The sequence below is a fragment of the Delphinapterus leucas genome, chromosome 2 (assembly GCF_059928025.1).
Source record: "Delphinapterus leucas isolate spDelLeu-1000000601 "Yukka" chromosome 2, BTC_Dleu_Yukka2, whole genome shotgun sequence".
Classification (NCBI taxonomy): domain Eukaryota; kingdom Metazoa; phylum Chordata; class Mammalia; order Artiodactyla; family Monodontidae; genus Delphinapterus; species Delphinapterus leucas.
The window spans coordinates 137,186,376-137,204,204 of record NC_143130.1 but is presented as its reverse complement, the minus strand read 5'-3'; the positions used below and the strand labels follow the sequence as shown (position 1 = coordinate 137,204,204).

Sequence of the window (17,829 nt, the reverse complement as noted above, 5' to 3'; positions counted from 1 at the left end):
AACATAATTTTCTTAGGCTTACAGCTTTGGCAGCCATAACCACTGTGGTCTCATTTTGCCACCCTTGGGCACATTTTGTGTCTCTGGGAGAGAAAACTTGCTTCTGCAGCTGTTTACTGAGAAACCCACTACAGATATACAAGTCGTCATTTTTCCCTCTGTTCCCAAAGCCACATTTCCTAATTTACATTAAAAAGTCCTTGTAATTAAATAACTATTTAAGTTTGGAAAAGATAAACCTCCAAATGTAGTGTTTCTCTCTGGGTGGTGGGATTATGAATTTCTTACTTACCAGGTTTTAAGTTTTTTACAATGGACTTCTACTGGCTTTTATTTTGGTTATAAAAGTTTTTGTTTTCAAAAATACTTTTTAAAGCAAGTAGATTTTGACATAATAGCATTCTATTCTTTAAAATAGCATTCTATGCTTTCAGAAAGTGTATTCTATTTTTTCATCCTCATAGCAAAAATAGACAATCCTTAAGAATATGATGCTGTCTTGTAATCTTTTTAGTACGCTTATGTGTATGTTCTCTTTATCTAATGACAAGGGGAATTGTGATTGAAAGAAATGACCTATGTTGTAAGACTTTGGAAAACATCTCAAGGTAGGCAAAAATTTGAGGATCCTGATTTTTATCTCAGTGACTAAGAAAATGTATAGTACTGTATTTTTCATTTTATTTTAGTGAGGTATAGTTGACTTACAGTGTTGTATTAATTACTGCTCAACAGCAAAGTGATTCAGATATATATACACACACATTCTTTTTCATATTCTTTTCCATTATGGTTTATCACAGGATATTGAATAGAGTTCCCTGTGCTATACAGTAGGACCTTGTTGTTTATCTATTCTATACATAATAGTTTGCATCTGCTAATCTCAAACTCCCAATCTATCCCTCCCCCATCCCCTCCCCCTTGACAACCACAAGTCTGTTCTCTATGTCTGTGAGTCTGTTTTGTTTCGTAGATAAGTTCATTTGTGTCATATTTTAGATTCTACATATGAGTGATATCATATATTTGTCTTTCTCTTTCTGACTTACTTCACTTAGTATGATAATCTCTAGGTCCATCCATGTTGCTGCAAATGGCGTTCTTTTTTTAAAAATATGGCTGAGCTGTATTCCATTGTATATATGTACTATATCTTCTTTATCCATTCATCTGTCAATGGACATTTAGGTTGTTTCCATGTCTTGGCTATTGTGAATAGTGCTGCTAGGAACATAGGGGTGCATGTATCTTTTTGAATTAGAGTTTGGTCTGGGTATATGCCCAAGAGTGGGATTGCTGGGTCATATGGCAACTCTATTTTTAGTTTTCTTGAGGAACCTCTATACTGTTCTCCATAGTGGCTGCACCAGTCTACATTCCCACCAACAGTGTAGGAAGGTTCCCTTTTCTCTACACCCTCTCCAGCATTTATTTGTAGATTTTACAAATTTCGACCTGTGTGAGGTGGTATTTCATCATAGTTTTCATTTGTAGTTCTCTGATAATTAGTAATGTTGAACATCTTTTCATGTGCCTGTTGGCCATTTGTATGTCTTCTTTGGAGAAATGTCTATTTAGGTCTTCTGCCCATTTTTCAGTTAGGTTGTTTGTTTTTTGTTGTTGAGTTGTATGAGCTGTTTGTATATTTTGGAAATTCCTTTTCAGTCGCATCATTTGTAAATATTTTCTCCTAGTCTGTAGGTTGTCTTTACGTTTTGTTTACAGTTTCCTTTGCTGTATGGTACTGTAGTTCAATTCTAGGAATCACATTTTTCATAATCTAACATCTCTGAATTTAGTATGTATCTTTTAAAAATTAGTTTTGACATATAATTCACATACCATAAAAGTCACCCCTTCAAAGTATAAAACTCAGTTGCTTTTAGCACATTCAGAGTTGTGCAACCATTACTACTGTTACGGCAGGTTCGTGTGCCCGATGCACAGTGAGCCCAAACAAACCAAAGCGTTGGAGTTTGGAGCAGAGAAAGTCTTATTGCAGGGTCAGGCAAGAACGGTGGCTCATGCTCAGAAAAACCTGAATTCCCTGATGGTTTTCAGGGACATGTTTTTATAAGCAAAATTTGGGATGAGGGCTGCAGGGTGTGTGACTTTCTTCTGATTGGTTGGTGGTAAGGTAACAGGGTGGTGCTCCAGGAACCTTGAGCTCAGCCTGAAGTTACCATCCTCCATCTGGCTGGGGCCTTAGTTCCTGCAGAAGTCAAAGATATATTGTTATTTATAGTCCTTGAGGAGGAACCAGGATCCTGCCCTGTTGCTACACTTTTGTTTCTTGACTGCTTCTCCTTTGTTTTTGCATTCTCTCCCTTTCCTGATTTGCAGCTGTTTGAATCTGCCCTTTGGAACTCCGGGCAGGCTGAATGAAGCCTATTTGCTACAAACTAGAAGCTCAGTTTCACAACCCTCTTTGGTATGTAGCTGGGAGTGAAAATGCTGGCTCATGTGGTAACTGTATATTTTACATTTGAGGAGTTGTAAACTGCTGCTCAAAAGTGGTTGCACCGTTTTACAGTTCTACCAACAGTGTATGAGGGTTCCAGTTTTTCAACACATTCTCAACACTTGTTACTCTTTTTGATTTTAGCTATCACAGTGGGTATAAAGTGGTATTCTGTGGTTTTTAACTTGCATTTCTCTGATGCCTAATGACGTTGGGAATCTTTATGTGCTTATTGGTCATTTGTGTATCTTCTTTGGAAAAGTATTCAAATCTTTTGACCGTTTTTTAACTGGGTTATCTGTCCTTTTCTTGATGAGTTATGAGTTCTCCATGTATTCTGGATACAATTGCCTTATTAGTTATATGATGTCCAAATATCTTCTCCCATTGTATGGGTTGCCTTTTTACCTTTTTTTTTTTTTTTTTTACTTTTGAGAGTGTCTTTTGATGCACAAAATATTTTAATTTTGAAGTCCAGTTTATCTTCTTTCTTATGTTTGTGTTTTTTGGTGTTTAAGAAATCACTGACTAATCCAAGGTCACAAAGGTTTTACTCTGTTCTATAGTTTTTGCTCTCTGTCCATTTTGAGTTTTTGTATATTGTGTCAGGTAGGGGTCTAACTTCATTCTTTTGCATGTGGATATCTAGTTATCTCAGCTCAATTTGTTAAATGCTCTTCTTTCCCCATTGAATAGTTCGGGCACCCTTGTAAAACTGAATGCATCCCACAATTGTAACTGGCTATGTTTTTCTATAATAACGCATCTTACAAATCATGGCATCTTAGATTTGTTAAAGTGTTAGAATACTTAATCCTGAAATAAAAGCCTATATAAATTTATATTTTGGGGGGGGAATGAAAAATCTATTTCCCTCAACAATACTAAGACTCCTTAAATATCAATGTGATGAGAAAAAAACTGTCAAATACCTTTTCTTATGAAAGACATACTAGTTTAAGGCTTGGAGGCTTACACATAATGCTGTGTTGTTAAAAGTGAATGAAGATTGTCACAAAGGTAGCAGTATGACTATAATGGCCATGCAGAAAATCCATTAATTCTACAAGCCAGGTTAAATTCTCCTAGAAGTGAGATTTATTTGACAGTGATGTAATGTCACAAATATAAACACCAATGGAATTTTTCAGATAAAAAAATTGAGGGCTTCCCTGGTGGTGCAGTGGTTGAGAGTTCGCCTGCCGATGCAGGGGACACGGGTTCGTGCCCCGGTCCGGGAAGATCCCACATGCCGCGGAGCGGCTGGGCCCGTGAGCCATGGCTGCTGAGCCTGCACGTCCGGAGCCTGTGCTCCACAACGGGAGAGGCCACAACAGTGACAGGCCTGCGTACCGCAAAAAAAAAAAAAAAAAAAAAAAAAAATTGAGATTTTTCAGAATTTTGGTTTAAATAGGTATTGTGCAGAATATAAAACAATGATCAGCTCAACTGTCTGAGATCGAATTATAAGTTTGAAAAATGCAAAAGTCAAGTCTACTTTTACATCCACTTCCTATCTAATGTCCTGATGAAGACAACGACTCACAAACATACTGAGATCCGTTTAATAGTTTCTGAAGATTTTTCCTGTAAAATGGCTTGTATTTCCACAGATATAACAGTGAAGAAATAAACTTTTCAATTTGACATGAAATATAAAAGAACAGTTTTACAAATATATCCATAAAATTTACCTGCTCATAACACTATACATGGTAAATATGACCAACCTCTTAGCTTCTAGACTATTTAAAACAGAGAAACAATATGTCATCTCAGCTAAAAAGAAACAACTTCCCTTTCATCGAGTTTATTTTTTTTAGAAACAGTTAAGTAGAACTGGAAAAATACTTGCTTTTCCCTATCTTCCTCTAGGGATTCTGCATGAGGGTGAAAACTTGAGAGGATATTAGTTTTACTAAGAAGAAATACTGAACCTTCTTCTGTTTTACTGATTCAGTAATGCTTGCATTCTTTTAAAAAGATCCTGGAGTTGTCTCATTGGTCTTCGACTGGGTCATAAAGAAATGATGACAGAGCTGTGCTCTCCTTCTAGCTTTAAAGGAGGAACTTCATACCCTCAGCCTATGAAGGTTAAACTCTGGGGTTGTAAGAGCTACAGCCAAAAGAACAGCGCTAGATCCAGCTTAAAATCAAGGTTCTGTGGTTTGTCTATTAGAAATTCCACTGTTACAAGGCAGGATTGCATGAAGATAAGTTTTTTAGCCAGCATTGACAATGTTGTGATCATATATCCTTTCATGCAAATCCAAAGAACAGAATGGCTGTAAAAAGAAAAGTTGATCAAAATCATAGAACTGCAGGTAAAAATTCTATAATCTATGTGAGACTTAAATTAAGAAAAACATGCTCCTTTTTAAACTCTCAAAAAGTGCCCAAATAACAATACTGAGCTCCCAAATGACAGGGGTTTGAATTTTTTTTTTTTTTTTAATGTAAGCAAAAATAAAGCATGGAAGCTTTATGAAGAAAAGAGTTCTCCTCAACTTTGCTAATATAGTAGATGTAATAACTTAAAATAATTTCCCTACTGCTACTGGAAATAAATTCTACTACAATCATGTGTATGCCAGTTCCTGGCATATTTCTGCATCCAGATTCATTCATCTCCTTAAAGGAGCCCATCATTTTTCCAATGGCTTTCTCCTTTCTTTAAACCCTAACCCTGAAATTCTATAACCAGTTATGTCACGTGGCTTCCCTGAGGCACAAAGGTACCAAACTCTATAATTAACTATCGAGGAATGATAAATATGCTCTCTATTTATATTAAAAGATTTTAATTCTTTTGGGCTACAGTTAGGGAAAAAACCCCAGAAAGCTTAATACTTACTCTGCAGTGTGAACTGTAGCCCTTCTTGCAAAAAGCGAAACCAAATAAGGGAAATGTGTTGCAGCATGCATGACCTGGCAGCACTGATTAGTAATAATAAAAACAATTCCAGACTAGAAAAATATTCAGAGTTGTATCCCATTCACTCTGAATCTTTTTTTTTTTTTTTTTTTTGTAATAAACTGGCGTAAACAACTGGAAAAAAAACCTATGGGAATACATCATTGGAGCTCTTCTGGAAACCTAGTCACAGAAGGCATTTCAGTCAGGCTGAGATCAGGATAACTGGTCTGCAATTTCCTATGTGTACACCTGGGGAGTGGAATTTGCCCTTGAATGTATGTCAAGGAAGACATAAAAACAGACATAACCTCTGAGAAGTTACCTTTTCTGAACTGTATTACTGTACTCTGAGCTAGAGTTCTTTATTCTCATTTTTTCCAGAGGAAAAAAAGTCTCATTAACCAAAGTTAGCAGATCTTACTAGCAGTGGCCAAGATGAGCCTGGCTTCCTTCTGCAAACGGGCCACCTTGCTGTGGTTCTTTAGACAGGGGAGAGGGGACCTCACTTGGAAGTCAAAGGAAAAGGTGTGGTGCTAACAGAGGCACGGGGGTCACTGTTGCCCCTTCCAAGAGCTTGGAATTTCTACCCAAATTTACTAAAAAGTCAAACTTCTCAGGTTGGAAGATAACTATTTTGGGGTATATGTTGCATGTGGAACTACCAGACCTTGAACTACTATAGTCCTTGAAATAGAAAGTTATATCAGATGGTAACTTTCTGGAAAAAAAAAAAGTTTCTGATAGGTAAAATCCAGTCTTTCTAGATGTAAGACTATTTATTTACCTTACAAGATGCTTTTTAGGGTTATCAAGACTCCTCAAACCACTTTCAAACCACATCGCAAGAAAAGGGACTGTGTGCTTCCTGTATCATTTTGTGGAGCCTAAAGCAGCACAGACTGAAAAGACATATTCCATCAGTAAAAGCTAATCATGGGAGACTCTGGCTACATCAAAAGGCATTGGATATATTCTGGGCAATTTCATCGTTCTCTTTCATTCTCTGTCTGCAGGTCAAGCAAGCTATACAGAATTGAGTAAGCTATCAATGAGAGCACTGTGGTTGGATTTTCACAGCACTTAAAAATCACCAAAACAAAAACACCTCATAAACAATAATCTCCACTGAAAAGTAAAGCTATTTGAAAACTGAGAGGATGAAATTTTTATATATTAAGTCAATTTAAGCAGCAGCAATCAAGACTAATAGATCTTATCATGTTAAGGAAAAGGGCTTTCAAAATGGGTTAGGACAATTGAAAATAGGCAAAATATTTGCTAGTAGGCAAACCATGGAAAAACCAATTCTAACAGGAATGCAGTAGATTAGAATCATATAAATCATATATCTTTACAAAGGTTAAAAAAGTGCAGCATGAATCTGCAACGGTCAATTTAAGAGGATGTTAATTTAAACATACTTGCTCCATGTGGCAGGAATCTGTTTCATCCCAGCCAGCTCTGGTAGTCGCATGTCCTAAGGGATCTTTACATCACGGGAACAGTGATACACTGGTACTGAGCACAGAGAATGAACATCCAAGAAGTATTATTCAAAATGAAATGAAACTAACAGAGAGGGCTGGTGGAGCTCATATGAAATTCTGATTTAATTATTCCTCAGTAAACACTCATTTGCTCTCTTGAAATCAGTAATTTCAAATGCTCTCTGCAGATATACCACTTGGTGTTGTGTATATCTAATGATCACATTTAAATTTAGTTTGGTTTGCAAACATTTTCAAAACTTATAGGGCTCTGTAAGCTGCAAGGGAAGGTGACAGATGGCAGAAAGGGGGTGAACAAAACTGACTGTATTGTTGTAATATGTTGCTTTTTAAGTTCACGGAATTTTGGCTTTCTTAAGAAAAACTTAGGAAATTCCAATGAGTAGTTTTAAAAAGTAAAATCTTATTTTTAATCACTCTTAAATTATTCAGTGAGCAAGTAAACTTGATATTATATTACCTGGGCCATGTTTTCTGCTGCAATAATCTCTCTCAGTTAATGAATTTTTAAGAGCAGCTACATTTGAATCAACCAAACAGTTCTGGCTATGCAAGATGAGAATCAGGGCTAGACCACGTCAGACCAAAAATAACAAAAGGCAGACTAAAAAGTTACGGGAAACTCTTTGTTTGAAATGCCAAGGTATTTGATGAATGTGTGTATAAAGTAATTAAATTCCACTGAACTTTAAAAAAAAAAAAAAAGACATGACAACATATGAATATCCCCTCCCCTCAAAAGAAAAATCAGAGAAAAGCCCCAGATTTCAAAACAATCACCTGTGCCTAAGGTCTCCTGTCCCCCAACATCATCTTATAGAGCTGCCCCTTTGGTATCTGGTCAGATTCTAACCTGTATCAAGTATTTCCAGATACGGCATGTCTAACACCTATACCACACAGCACCAAAGTTTGCAGTTAAGAGCCAACAACTTTTGAGTAAATTTCTTCTACAGTTTTAAAATGGGATTTAAAGTCCTGTCCAAATTTAACAAAGAAAACTTGTTTTAAAAACCCCAAGGTTAAAACAAAAGTATGGCATTTTAAATCCAATTGTTACAAAGATATTATGGTTTAATTAAGCAGACTTCAATGAGGATGCTGCTATTTTGAGCATGCAACACACCACTGTTATCATCGATGCCTGGCATGTTTCATCACCACGCCCTTCTTTTTTCCCAGCCTCAGGACCCCCTCTCCCCTTAATGAACGGTATTATAAAAAGGTAAAATCTAGAGTTAGTGGCAAAATCTTCACAGTAACTTGTTAATAAAGTCGTCGTCGATGGCTGTAAAGGGCATCAGTCAACTGGACCTTGGAAAATCAATTTGATGCAGTTCTGTTCCCCAAGCAGCTGCGTGGCACAGAAAGGGCAGGCAGCATGAAATGCGTGAGTCCCGTGAGGCAGCGGGATCTGAGACCAATATTTCGCAGACTTCTCTGAGCACACATGTCCACAAGGGGTGAAAGCATGAGTGGGTGGTCCCGCGTCTACATAAAAGCCCGCCTCGCAGCCGAGCCAGAGTGGCACGTAGGGGCCCACAGTCCTGCACATGGGACACTCCCTCTCGTTGGCCTCCGTGTCGCTCCGATGGCCCCAGTTGTGGTAGCCGTGCACGTGGCCACAGCTGAGGTACGCCCAGGGCTGCTTCTCCTCCACCACCTCTTTCCTGTTGATGCTGGGGAAGGCCAAGGTGTTGAGCCCCACGGGACACTGTGGCCGGGCAGCGTTGATCTCCTGCCGCAGGGCTTCAATGTGCTTCTGGGTTGGGGTGTGAAAGAGGCCATCTGCTGTCCTCCAGAGCAGGGTGGCCCCGCACAGGTCGATGAGGGAGCCGTCCTGCAGGACGTTGGTCTCGCTTTCCACCTACAAGTTCGACAGACATGCCTTTTAAGAGCAAAATTTGACAAACCATGCTAACGTTTTTGTCCTCTTAAAGATCATCTCTGTAGTCAACACAGGGGGGCAGTTTATCCCATGGCCTTCCTGCAAAACAGGACTAGGTGGGTAACTCACCCTCCCTGAACTTCCCTTTCCTCATCTGAACGCTGGATGTAAATCATGTATGTGAAACACACAAGGCCCTAAGCACGGATACATTTACTTTACATGTTCAATTAATGTAGTGGTTATTTTAACAAACGTCACAAATCTCCTTAGATTTTTAGTTTTCCTCCTCAAGTCAACAACACAACTCCTCCTTGGTCTCAAGGGACAGGAGATGTCCAGCCAGTCCATCTGGTGAAGACTCATGCTCATTTAGACCAGAGCCAATCCAGAAGACCCCTAGGGGGGCCCTGCAGTAAATACTATAGTGGTGCCAACGACTCTTGGTGACCTTCGGCTTCACACAATCTATCATCTATCCTGCATTCCTAAGGTCTGGAGCAGAAGCGCTCACTGTGAGCTTTGGAACATCATTTAATCCCAGCTTACCCTTCCCCCTCCCTGTGTCCTCAAGTCTGTTCTCTACATCTGCGTCTTTATTTCTGTCCTGCCCCTAGAGACTGGCTGTGCTACGTACCAAGTGCTCACAAGATTGATTAACAGCTGACAAGCAGCACAGTTAGACATGATCCACAGGAGCCTGACCCCTGTCTCCGTGGGCCACCTGTGCTCTATGGATGCACTTAGGTGCACTGCCCTCTGGCACGTGCCATGAGTGACCTCTGCCGAGAACTCTCTATCCCGGCTCACCCCACCCCTAGTCTACCCCTGGGCCTGGCAAACTCCCACTCATCATTCAGGGCTCACTTGGATGGCACTTTGCCTGGAAGTTGTCCTTTAATGACAACAGCGGTCCTTCCCCAAAAAAGTATCCAATACTGGTAGTTAGAAAAAGCTAAAATCCCAACAAAATGATAAATCTCAATACTTTACAGGAAAAATACGGTGACTGCTTTTTGAATAGCGTTTAAGTCGCTGAAGCGCTCTCCTCGCCCCACTCCCACCCTGAACACCTCCTAGTCTCCTCCCTTCTCGCCGGGTGTCAGGAGCCTCCCTTCTCTTCCTGACCACAGGTAATTCTCGGGAGGTCTCATCTCTGCATAAACTTTGTAAGAATAAGAACACTGCTGTGGTAATAAGCTGGAGTTTAGGCTATGTTTTTCTTTGTTTTCCTTATGATTATTTTTATTCATTGCTTTTTCTTTATAAATATATTTTATTAAAATATACACAGGGCTTCCCTGGTGGCGCAGTGGTTGGGGGTCCGCCTGCTGATGCAGGGCACATGGGTTCGTGCCCCGGTCTGGGAGGATCCCACATGCCGCGGAGCGGCTGGGCCCGTGAGCCACGGCTGCTGAGCCTGCGCATGCGGAGCCTGTGCTCCGCAACGGGAGAGGCCACAACAGTGAGAGGCCCGCGTACCGCCAAAAAAAAAAAAAAAAAAAAAAAAAATATATATATATATATATATACACACACATATACATACACACACACAGATGCTCTTTTTATCTTATTCATGACTTCTAGATTGATTATATCATGGTCGGAGAATATAGTTCATATGATTTCAATCTTCTGAAATTTATTTTTGAATTTTTATTTTCTATTGGAGTATAGTTGATTAACAATGTTGTGTTAGTTTCAGGTGTATGGCAGAATGATTCAGTTATACATATATACGTATATATTCTTTTTCAAATTCTTTTCCCATTAAGGTTATTACAGAATATTGAGAAGAGTTCCCTATGCTATACAGTAGGTCCTTGTTGGTTATCTATTTTAAATATAATAGTGTGTATATGTCAATCCCAAACTCCCAATTTTTCCCTCTCTCTCACCTTTCCCCTTTGGTGACCATAAGTTTGTTTTCTAAGTCTGTGAGTCTGTTTCTGTTTTGGAAATATGTTCATTTGTATTATTATTTTTTTTTAGATTCTTCACATAAGTGATATCATATGATATCTTTCTCTGACTTACTTCACTCAGTGTGATAATCTCCAGGTTCATCCATGTTGCTGAATATGGCATTATTTCATTCTTTTTAATGGCTGAGTACTATTCCATTGTATATATGTACCACATCTTCTTTATCCATTCATCTGTCGAAGGACATGAGCTGTTTGTAACTTTTGGGGATTAATCCCTTGTGGGTCGCATTGTTTGCAAATATTTTTTTCCCATTCTGTGGGTTGTCTTTTCATTTTGTTTATGGTTTCCTTTGCTGTGCAAAAGCTTTTGAGTTTAATTAGGTCCTGTTTGTTTATTTTTGTTTTTATTTTCATTAGTCTAGGAGATGGGTCAAAAAGATATTGCTGCGATTTATGTCAAAGAGTGTTCTACCTATGTTTTCCTCTAAGAGTTTTATACTATCAGGTCTTACATTTAGGTCTTTAATCCATTTTGAGTTTATTTTTGTGTATGTTGTTAAAGAATGTTCTAATTTCATTATTTTACATGCAGCTCTCCAGTTTTCCCAACACCATTTATTGAAGAGACTGTCTTTCCTCCATTGTATAGTTTTGTCTTCTTTGTCATAGATTGACCATTGGTGCGTGGGATTATTTCTGGGCTTTCTGTCCTCTTCCATTGATCTATATTTGTTTTCGTGCCCGTACCACACAGTTCTGAGGACTGTAGCTTTGTAGTATAGTCTGAAGTCAGGGAGCCTGAATCCTTGAGCTCCGTTTTTCTTTCTCAAGATTGCTTTGGTTTTCGGGGTCTTTTGTGTCTCCATACAATTAAAATTCTTTTGTTCTAATTCTGTGAAAAATGCCATTGGTAATTTGCTAAGGATTGCACTGAATCTGTAGATTGCCTTGGGTAGTACAGTCATTTTCACAATATTGATTCTTCCAATCCAAGAACACGGTATATTTTTCCATCTGTTTGTGTCATCTTTGTTTTCTTTCATCAGAGTCTTATAGTTTTCTGAGTAAAGTTCTTTTGCTTCCTAGGTAAGTTTATTCCTAGGTATTTTATTTTTTGTTGTGATGGTACATGGGATTGTTTCTGTAATTTCTCTTTCTGATCTTTCATCATTAGTGTATAGAAATGCAACAGATTTCTGTGTTCTAATTTTGTATCCAGCAACTTCACCGAATTCATTGATGACTTCTAGTAGTTTTCTGGTAGCATCTTTAGGATTTTCCATGTACAGCATCATGTCATTTGCAAACAGTGACAGTTTTACTTCTTCTTTTCCAATTTGGATTCCTTCTGTTTTTTTTTTTTCTCTGATTGCCATGGCTATGAGTGCCAAAACTATGTTGAATAAAAGTGGCAAGGGTGGACATCGTGGACATCCCTGTCTTGTTCATGATCTTAGAGGAAATGCTTTCAGCTTTCACCGCTGAGTATGTTAGCTGTAGGTTTGTCACATATCACCTTTATTTTGTTGAGGTATGTTCCTTCTGTGCCCACTCTCTAAAGAGTTTTTATCTGAAATGGATGTTGAATTTTATCAAAAGTTTTTTCCGCATATATTGATATCATCATGTGGTTTTTATTCTCCAATTTGTTGATGTGGTGTATCGCACTGATTGATTTGCAGATACTGAAAAATCCTTGCACCCCTGGATAAATCCCACTTGATCATTGCTGTATGATCCTTTTAGTATATTGTTGGAGTGGGTCTGTTAGTATTTTGTTGAGGATTTTTGCATCTAAGTTGATGAGTGATATTGGTCTATAATTTTCTTTCTTTGTGTGTGATATCTCTGTCTGGTTCTGTATCAGGGTGATGGTGGCCTCAGAGAATGACTTTGGGAGTGTTCCTTCCTCTGCAATTTTTTGGAATAGTTTCAGAAGGGTAGGTGTTAACTCTTCCCTAAATTGTTTTGTAGAATTCACCTGTGAAGCCACCTGGTCCTGGAATTTTGCTTGTTGTAAGTTTCTAAATGACTGATTCAATTTCAGCACTGGTAATTTGGTCTGTTCATATTTTCTATTTCTTCCTGGTTCAGTCTTGGGAGAGTATACCTTTCTAAGAATTTGTCCATTTCTTCTAGGTTGTCCATTTGGTTGGCGTATAGTTGCTTGTAGTAGTCTTTTATGATCCTTGTGTTTCTGTGGTGTTGGCTGTAACTTCTCCATTTTGATTTCTAATTTTATTGATTTGGGCCCTCTCCCTTTTTTTCTTGATGAGTTTGGCTAAAAAAGTTTATCAGTTTTGTTTATCTTCTCCAAGAACCAGCTTTTAGTTTCACTGCTCTTTTCTATTGTTTACATCATCTCTATTTCATTTATTTCTGCTCTGATCTTTATTTCTTTCATTCTACTAACTTTGGGTTTTGTTTTTTTTCCTCTTCTTGCTTTAGGTGTGAGGTTCGGTTATTTGCGACTTTTCTTGTTTCCTGAGGCAAGAGTGTATCGCTATAAACTTCCCTCTTAGAACTGCTTTTGCTGCATCCCATAGGTTTTGGGTTGTGGTGCTTTCATTTTCATTTGTCTCCAGGTATTTTTTGATTTCCTCTTTGAGTTCTTCAGTGATCCATTGTCTGTTTAGTAGCATATTGTTTAAGCTCCACATGTTTGTGTGTTTTTTTTTTTTTACAGGTTTTTTTTCTTTTAGATGATTTCTAATCTCAGTGTCATGGTCAGAAAAGATGCTTGATATGATTTCAGTTTTCTTAAAGGCTCACTTTGTGGTCCAGCATGTGTCAGTCCTGGAGAATGTTCCATGTGCACTTGAAAAGAATGTGTATTCTGCTGCTTTTGGATGGAATGCTCCATAAATATCAATTTCATCCATCTGGTCTAATGTGTCATTTAAGGCCTGTGTTTCCTTATTGATTTTCTGTCTGGATGATCTGTCCATTGGTGAAAGTGGGGTGTTAAAGTCCCCCACTATTATTGTGTTACTGTCAATTTCTCCTTTTATGGCTATTAGTGTTTGCCTTATATATTGATGTGCTCCTATGTTGGGTTCATGTATATTTACAGTTGTTATATCTTCTTCTTGGATTGTTCCCTTGATCATTATGTAGTGTCCTTCTTTGCCTCTTGTAACAGTCTTTATTTTAAAGTCTATTTTGTCTGATATGAGTGTTGCCACTATAGCTTTCTTTTGATTTCCATTTGCATGGAATACCTTTTTCCGTCCCCTCACTTTCAGTCTGTATGTGTCCCTAGATCCGAAGTGGGTCTCTTGTAGACAGCATATATATGGGTCTTGTTCTTTGTATCCATTCAGCCAGTCTATGTCTTTTGGTTGAAGCATTTAATCTGTTTATGTTTAAGGTACTTATTGATATGTATGTTCCTACTGCCATTTTGTTAATTGCTTTGGATTTGTTTTTGTAGGTCTTTTTTCCCCTCTTCCTCTTTTGTACTCTTCTCTTGTGATTTGATGACTAACTTTAGTACTGTGTTTGGATTCCTTTTTCTTTTTTGTGTATCTATTGTAGATTTTTGGTTTGTGGTTACCATGATGGCAGTCTATAAACAAGAGTGTTTTTAATTTCAAATACAGCTTATATATAAACAAGATTCTTTTAATTTCAAACGCATTTCCAGTGCCCTGCATTTGTACATTCCTCTTCTCACGATTGCTGGTTTTGATATCATATTTGTGAGCAGATGATTTCCTACCTTTACCAGTGAGCTTTTCCATTCATAATTTTTTTGTTTCTGGTTGTGGCTTTTAATTTTTTTCTGCCTAGAGAAGTTCCTTTAGCATTTGTTGCAAAGCCGGTCTGGTGATGCTGAATTCTCTTAGCTTCTGCTTGTCTGTAAAGCTTCTGATTTCCCCATTTAATCTTAATGAGAGCTCTGCTGGGTAGAGTATTCTTGGTTGTAGGTTCTTCCCTTTCATCAGTTTAAATATATCATGCCGCTCCCTTCTGGCCTGTAGAGTTTCTGCTGAAAAATCGGATGATAACCTTATGGCAAATCCCTTGTATGTTATTTGTTGCTTTTCCCTTGTTGCTTTCAATACTTTGTCTTTAACTGTTGCCAGTTTGATTACTATGTGTCTTGGCATGTTCCTCCTTGGCTTTATCCTGCCTGGGACTCTCTGCACTTCCTGGACTTGGGTGTCTGTTTCCTTTCCCATGTTAGGGAAGTTTTCAGCTATTATCTCTTCAAATATTTTCCCAGGTCCTTTCTCTCTCTTCTCCATCTAGGATCCTTACAATGTGAATGTTGGTGTGTTTTAATTTCGTCCCAGAGGCCTCTTAGATTGTCCTCATTTCTTTTCATTCTATTCCATGGCAGTCATTTCCACCATTTTGTCTTCCAGTTCACTTATCTGTTCTTCTGCCTCATTTATTCTGCTATTGATTCCGTCTAGTATATTTTTGAGTTCTGTTATTGTATTGCTCACCTCTTTTTGTTTGTTCTTTAGTTCTTCTAGGTCTTTGTTGAACATTCTTGTATCTTCTCGGTGTGTGCCTCCATTCTTTTTCTGAGATCTTGGATCATCTTTACTGTCATTACTCTGAATTCTATTTTGGGTAGATTGCCTATCTCCACTTCATTTAGTTGTTCTTCTTGGGTTTCTTCTTGTTCCTTTGTCTGGGACATATTCCTCTGGCATCTCATTCTGTGTAATTTTTTTGTGATTGCGGTTTCCATTCTGCAGGGTTGTAATTCTCCTTCTGCTGTCTGCCTCCTGGTGGATGAGGCTGGCCTAAGAGGCTTGTGCAGGCTTCCTGGTGGTAGGGACTGGTTCCTGCCCACTGATGGATGGAGCTGGGTCTTGTACGTCTGGTGGGCAGGGCTGTGTCAGGGGGTGTGTTTAGCACGCAGCTGTGTGCTCAGGAAGACTTTCAGCAGCCTGTTTGCTGATGGCTGGGGCTGTGTTCCTGCTCTATTGGTTGTTTGGCCTGAGGCATCCCAGCACTGGAGCTTCCAAGGCTGTTGGGTGGGGCCAGGTCTTGGTGAGAAAATGGTGGCCTCCAGGAGGACTCACGCTAATGAGTACTCCTCAGGACTACCACTGCCAGTGTCTGTCACTGCAGTGAGCCACAGCTGCCCCTGCCTACACAGGAAATCCTCCAGTACCAGCAGGTAGGTCTGGTCAGGCTCTTATGAGGTCACTGCTTTTTCCCCTGGTTCCTGGTGTGCACGAGAACTTGTGTGTGCCCTCCAAGAGTGAAGTTTCTGTTTCCCCCAGTCCTTTGGAAGTCCTGAAATCAAACCCCTTCAAAACCAGATGCTCCGGGGGCTCCTCCTCCCATTTCCAGATCCCCAGGCTGGGGGCTCAGAACTTTCACTCCCATGGGAGAACCTCTGCAATGTAATTATTTTCTAGTTTGTGGGTCATCCATATGGTGGGTACGGGATTTGACTTTATCGTTATTGCTCCCCTCCTACCATCCCACTAGTGGCTTCTTCTTTGTCTTTGGATGTAGGATATCTTTTTTGGTAGGTTCCAGTGATTTTTTTTTGTTGATGGTTGTTCAACAGTTAGTTAGTTGTGATTTTTGTGTTTTCATGAGAAGAGGTGATCTCACATTCTTCTACTCTGCCATCTTATCTCTGCCCCCTGGGCCATGTTGTTAAACAACCTTCCTTTTCCTTCCTGTAGGGCAGCTCTTGGTAAACAACATCTTATAAATTTTCAGTCTGTGGTCTTCTATATTCCACATACTCTTGACTCCCATGTCTAGGACAGGTGTCCCTCTGAGGGACTCCTGTGCCTTTCAGTACTTTATGACTGTGCTTATCACACAATATCCTAATGATTTGAGGTCTTGCCTATAACCTTTTCCAGACTCCACAATTCGAGGGCAGAGCCCTGGACATCCTGGTCACTGCCAGATTTCCAGTTCCTAGCTCCTGCTTAATCATGGCAACCAATTATGGACTGTTCCTGGGTACAGCACTGCTCCAATCTTACTTGTTCTCACAGTAATCCTAAAGGATATATACTAGCATTATTCTGGTTACCTGAATGTGAGGCCAGGTACAGACAGATCAAGCCACTGACTCAAGACTGCAGATCTACTAAGCGGTAGACCAGGACTTGGACCTATGGCCTGACCTCAGAACCACTAATACACAGTGGCTGCTCAAACAGTAGCCTGTTTTCCCTCTTAGCTGTTATTTTTGTGTGCTCTTTCTATCTGTGAATAAAATACATGAACCAGAGTAGACAAGAAACTCATCCTGTGATGTGCCGTCCTGGACCCAGTGTATGCTTTCTATCTGCCCAGGGAGGCAGTGCTCTGGTGATGGTGAGAGCCAGGTGTGACTCCCCACATGATGGTACTGAGTAGAAGCCAGGCGTTCAGGCTTTAAAGCAGGAGGACCTGTGTTTCAATCCCATCTGCTGCTACCTTCTAACTCTGTGACTGGGCATTATTTAACCTCTCTATGCTACGCCTTCCTCATCCATAAGATGGGGATAATTCCACTTCTCTGACAAGGCTGATGTGCAGATTAAATGAGCTAATGTCTCTGAAATGTTAATGCAGTGTCTGCACTCAGCAAACATACACCGACTTCTTACTATTGCTGTCATAATGATGCCCTACTTAGGGCAACCTAGCTCAGTTTTGTGATGATCAGAAACACAAAGTTATTTGGAAAAACAGCCTTCACATTCTCTTCCCTATTTACAATCTCTTGGAAAGTGTTTAAACAAAGTTTATTGAATTTGTTTGGCTTTCTTAGAAAATGCTTTTCATATTTACTCAGCCATGATGCTCAAGACTGGGCCTTATCATAAAAGGCAGAAGCTATACCTGCAGCTGAATAATGGTGTAAACTAGGAATAGAAATAACAATTCCTGAAAAACAAACATCCAGTAGAGAATAGCAAACCAGGTTAGTAAAATAGTTCCCCCACCTTCGTTTTCCATCTTAGGAATATTCGGTTATCATGCTGCTCTCTGAAAAAAATGCTAGATCACATCTTGTATTCCCTATATTTTTTCTCTCGTGGTTTGGAAGAAAATATTTGTTCTCTCTTGTTCTAGCTTCTACCTAACAATTAATAAAATTTCCACTCCAGTACTTTTAATTAAGAACCTTTTAGTGCTGTGCC

General features: G+C 39.2%; 1 protein-coding gene across 1 annotated transcript in view; it reads right to left on the bottom strand.

Moving 5' to 3' along the window:
- Positions 1–4,015: 4,015 nt before the first annotated feature.
- PELI2 (pellino E3 ubiquitin protein ligase family member 2) overlaps positions 4,016–17,829 on the bottom strand; it is a 222,831-nt gene continuing 209,017 nt past the window's right edge. The window contains exon 6 of the mRNA XM_022570491.2: positions 4,016–8,756. Coding sequence (XP_022426199.1) covers positions 8,190–8,756 — 567 coding nt within the window. The 3' untranslated portion in view covers positions 4,016–8,189. The remainder of the gene's footprint in view (positions 8,757–17,829) is intronic.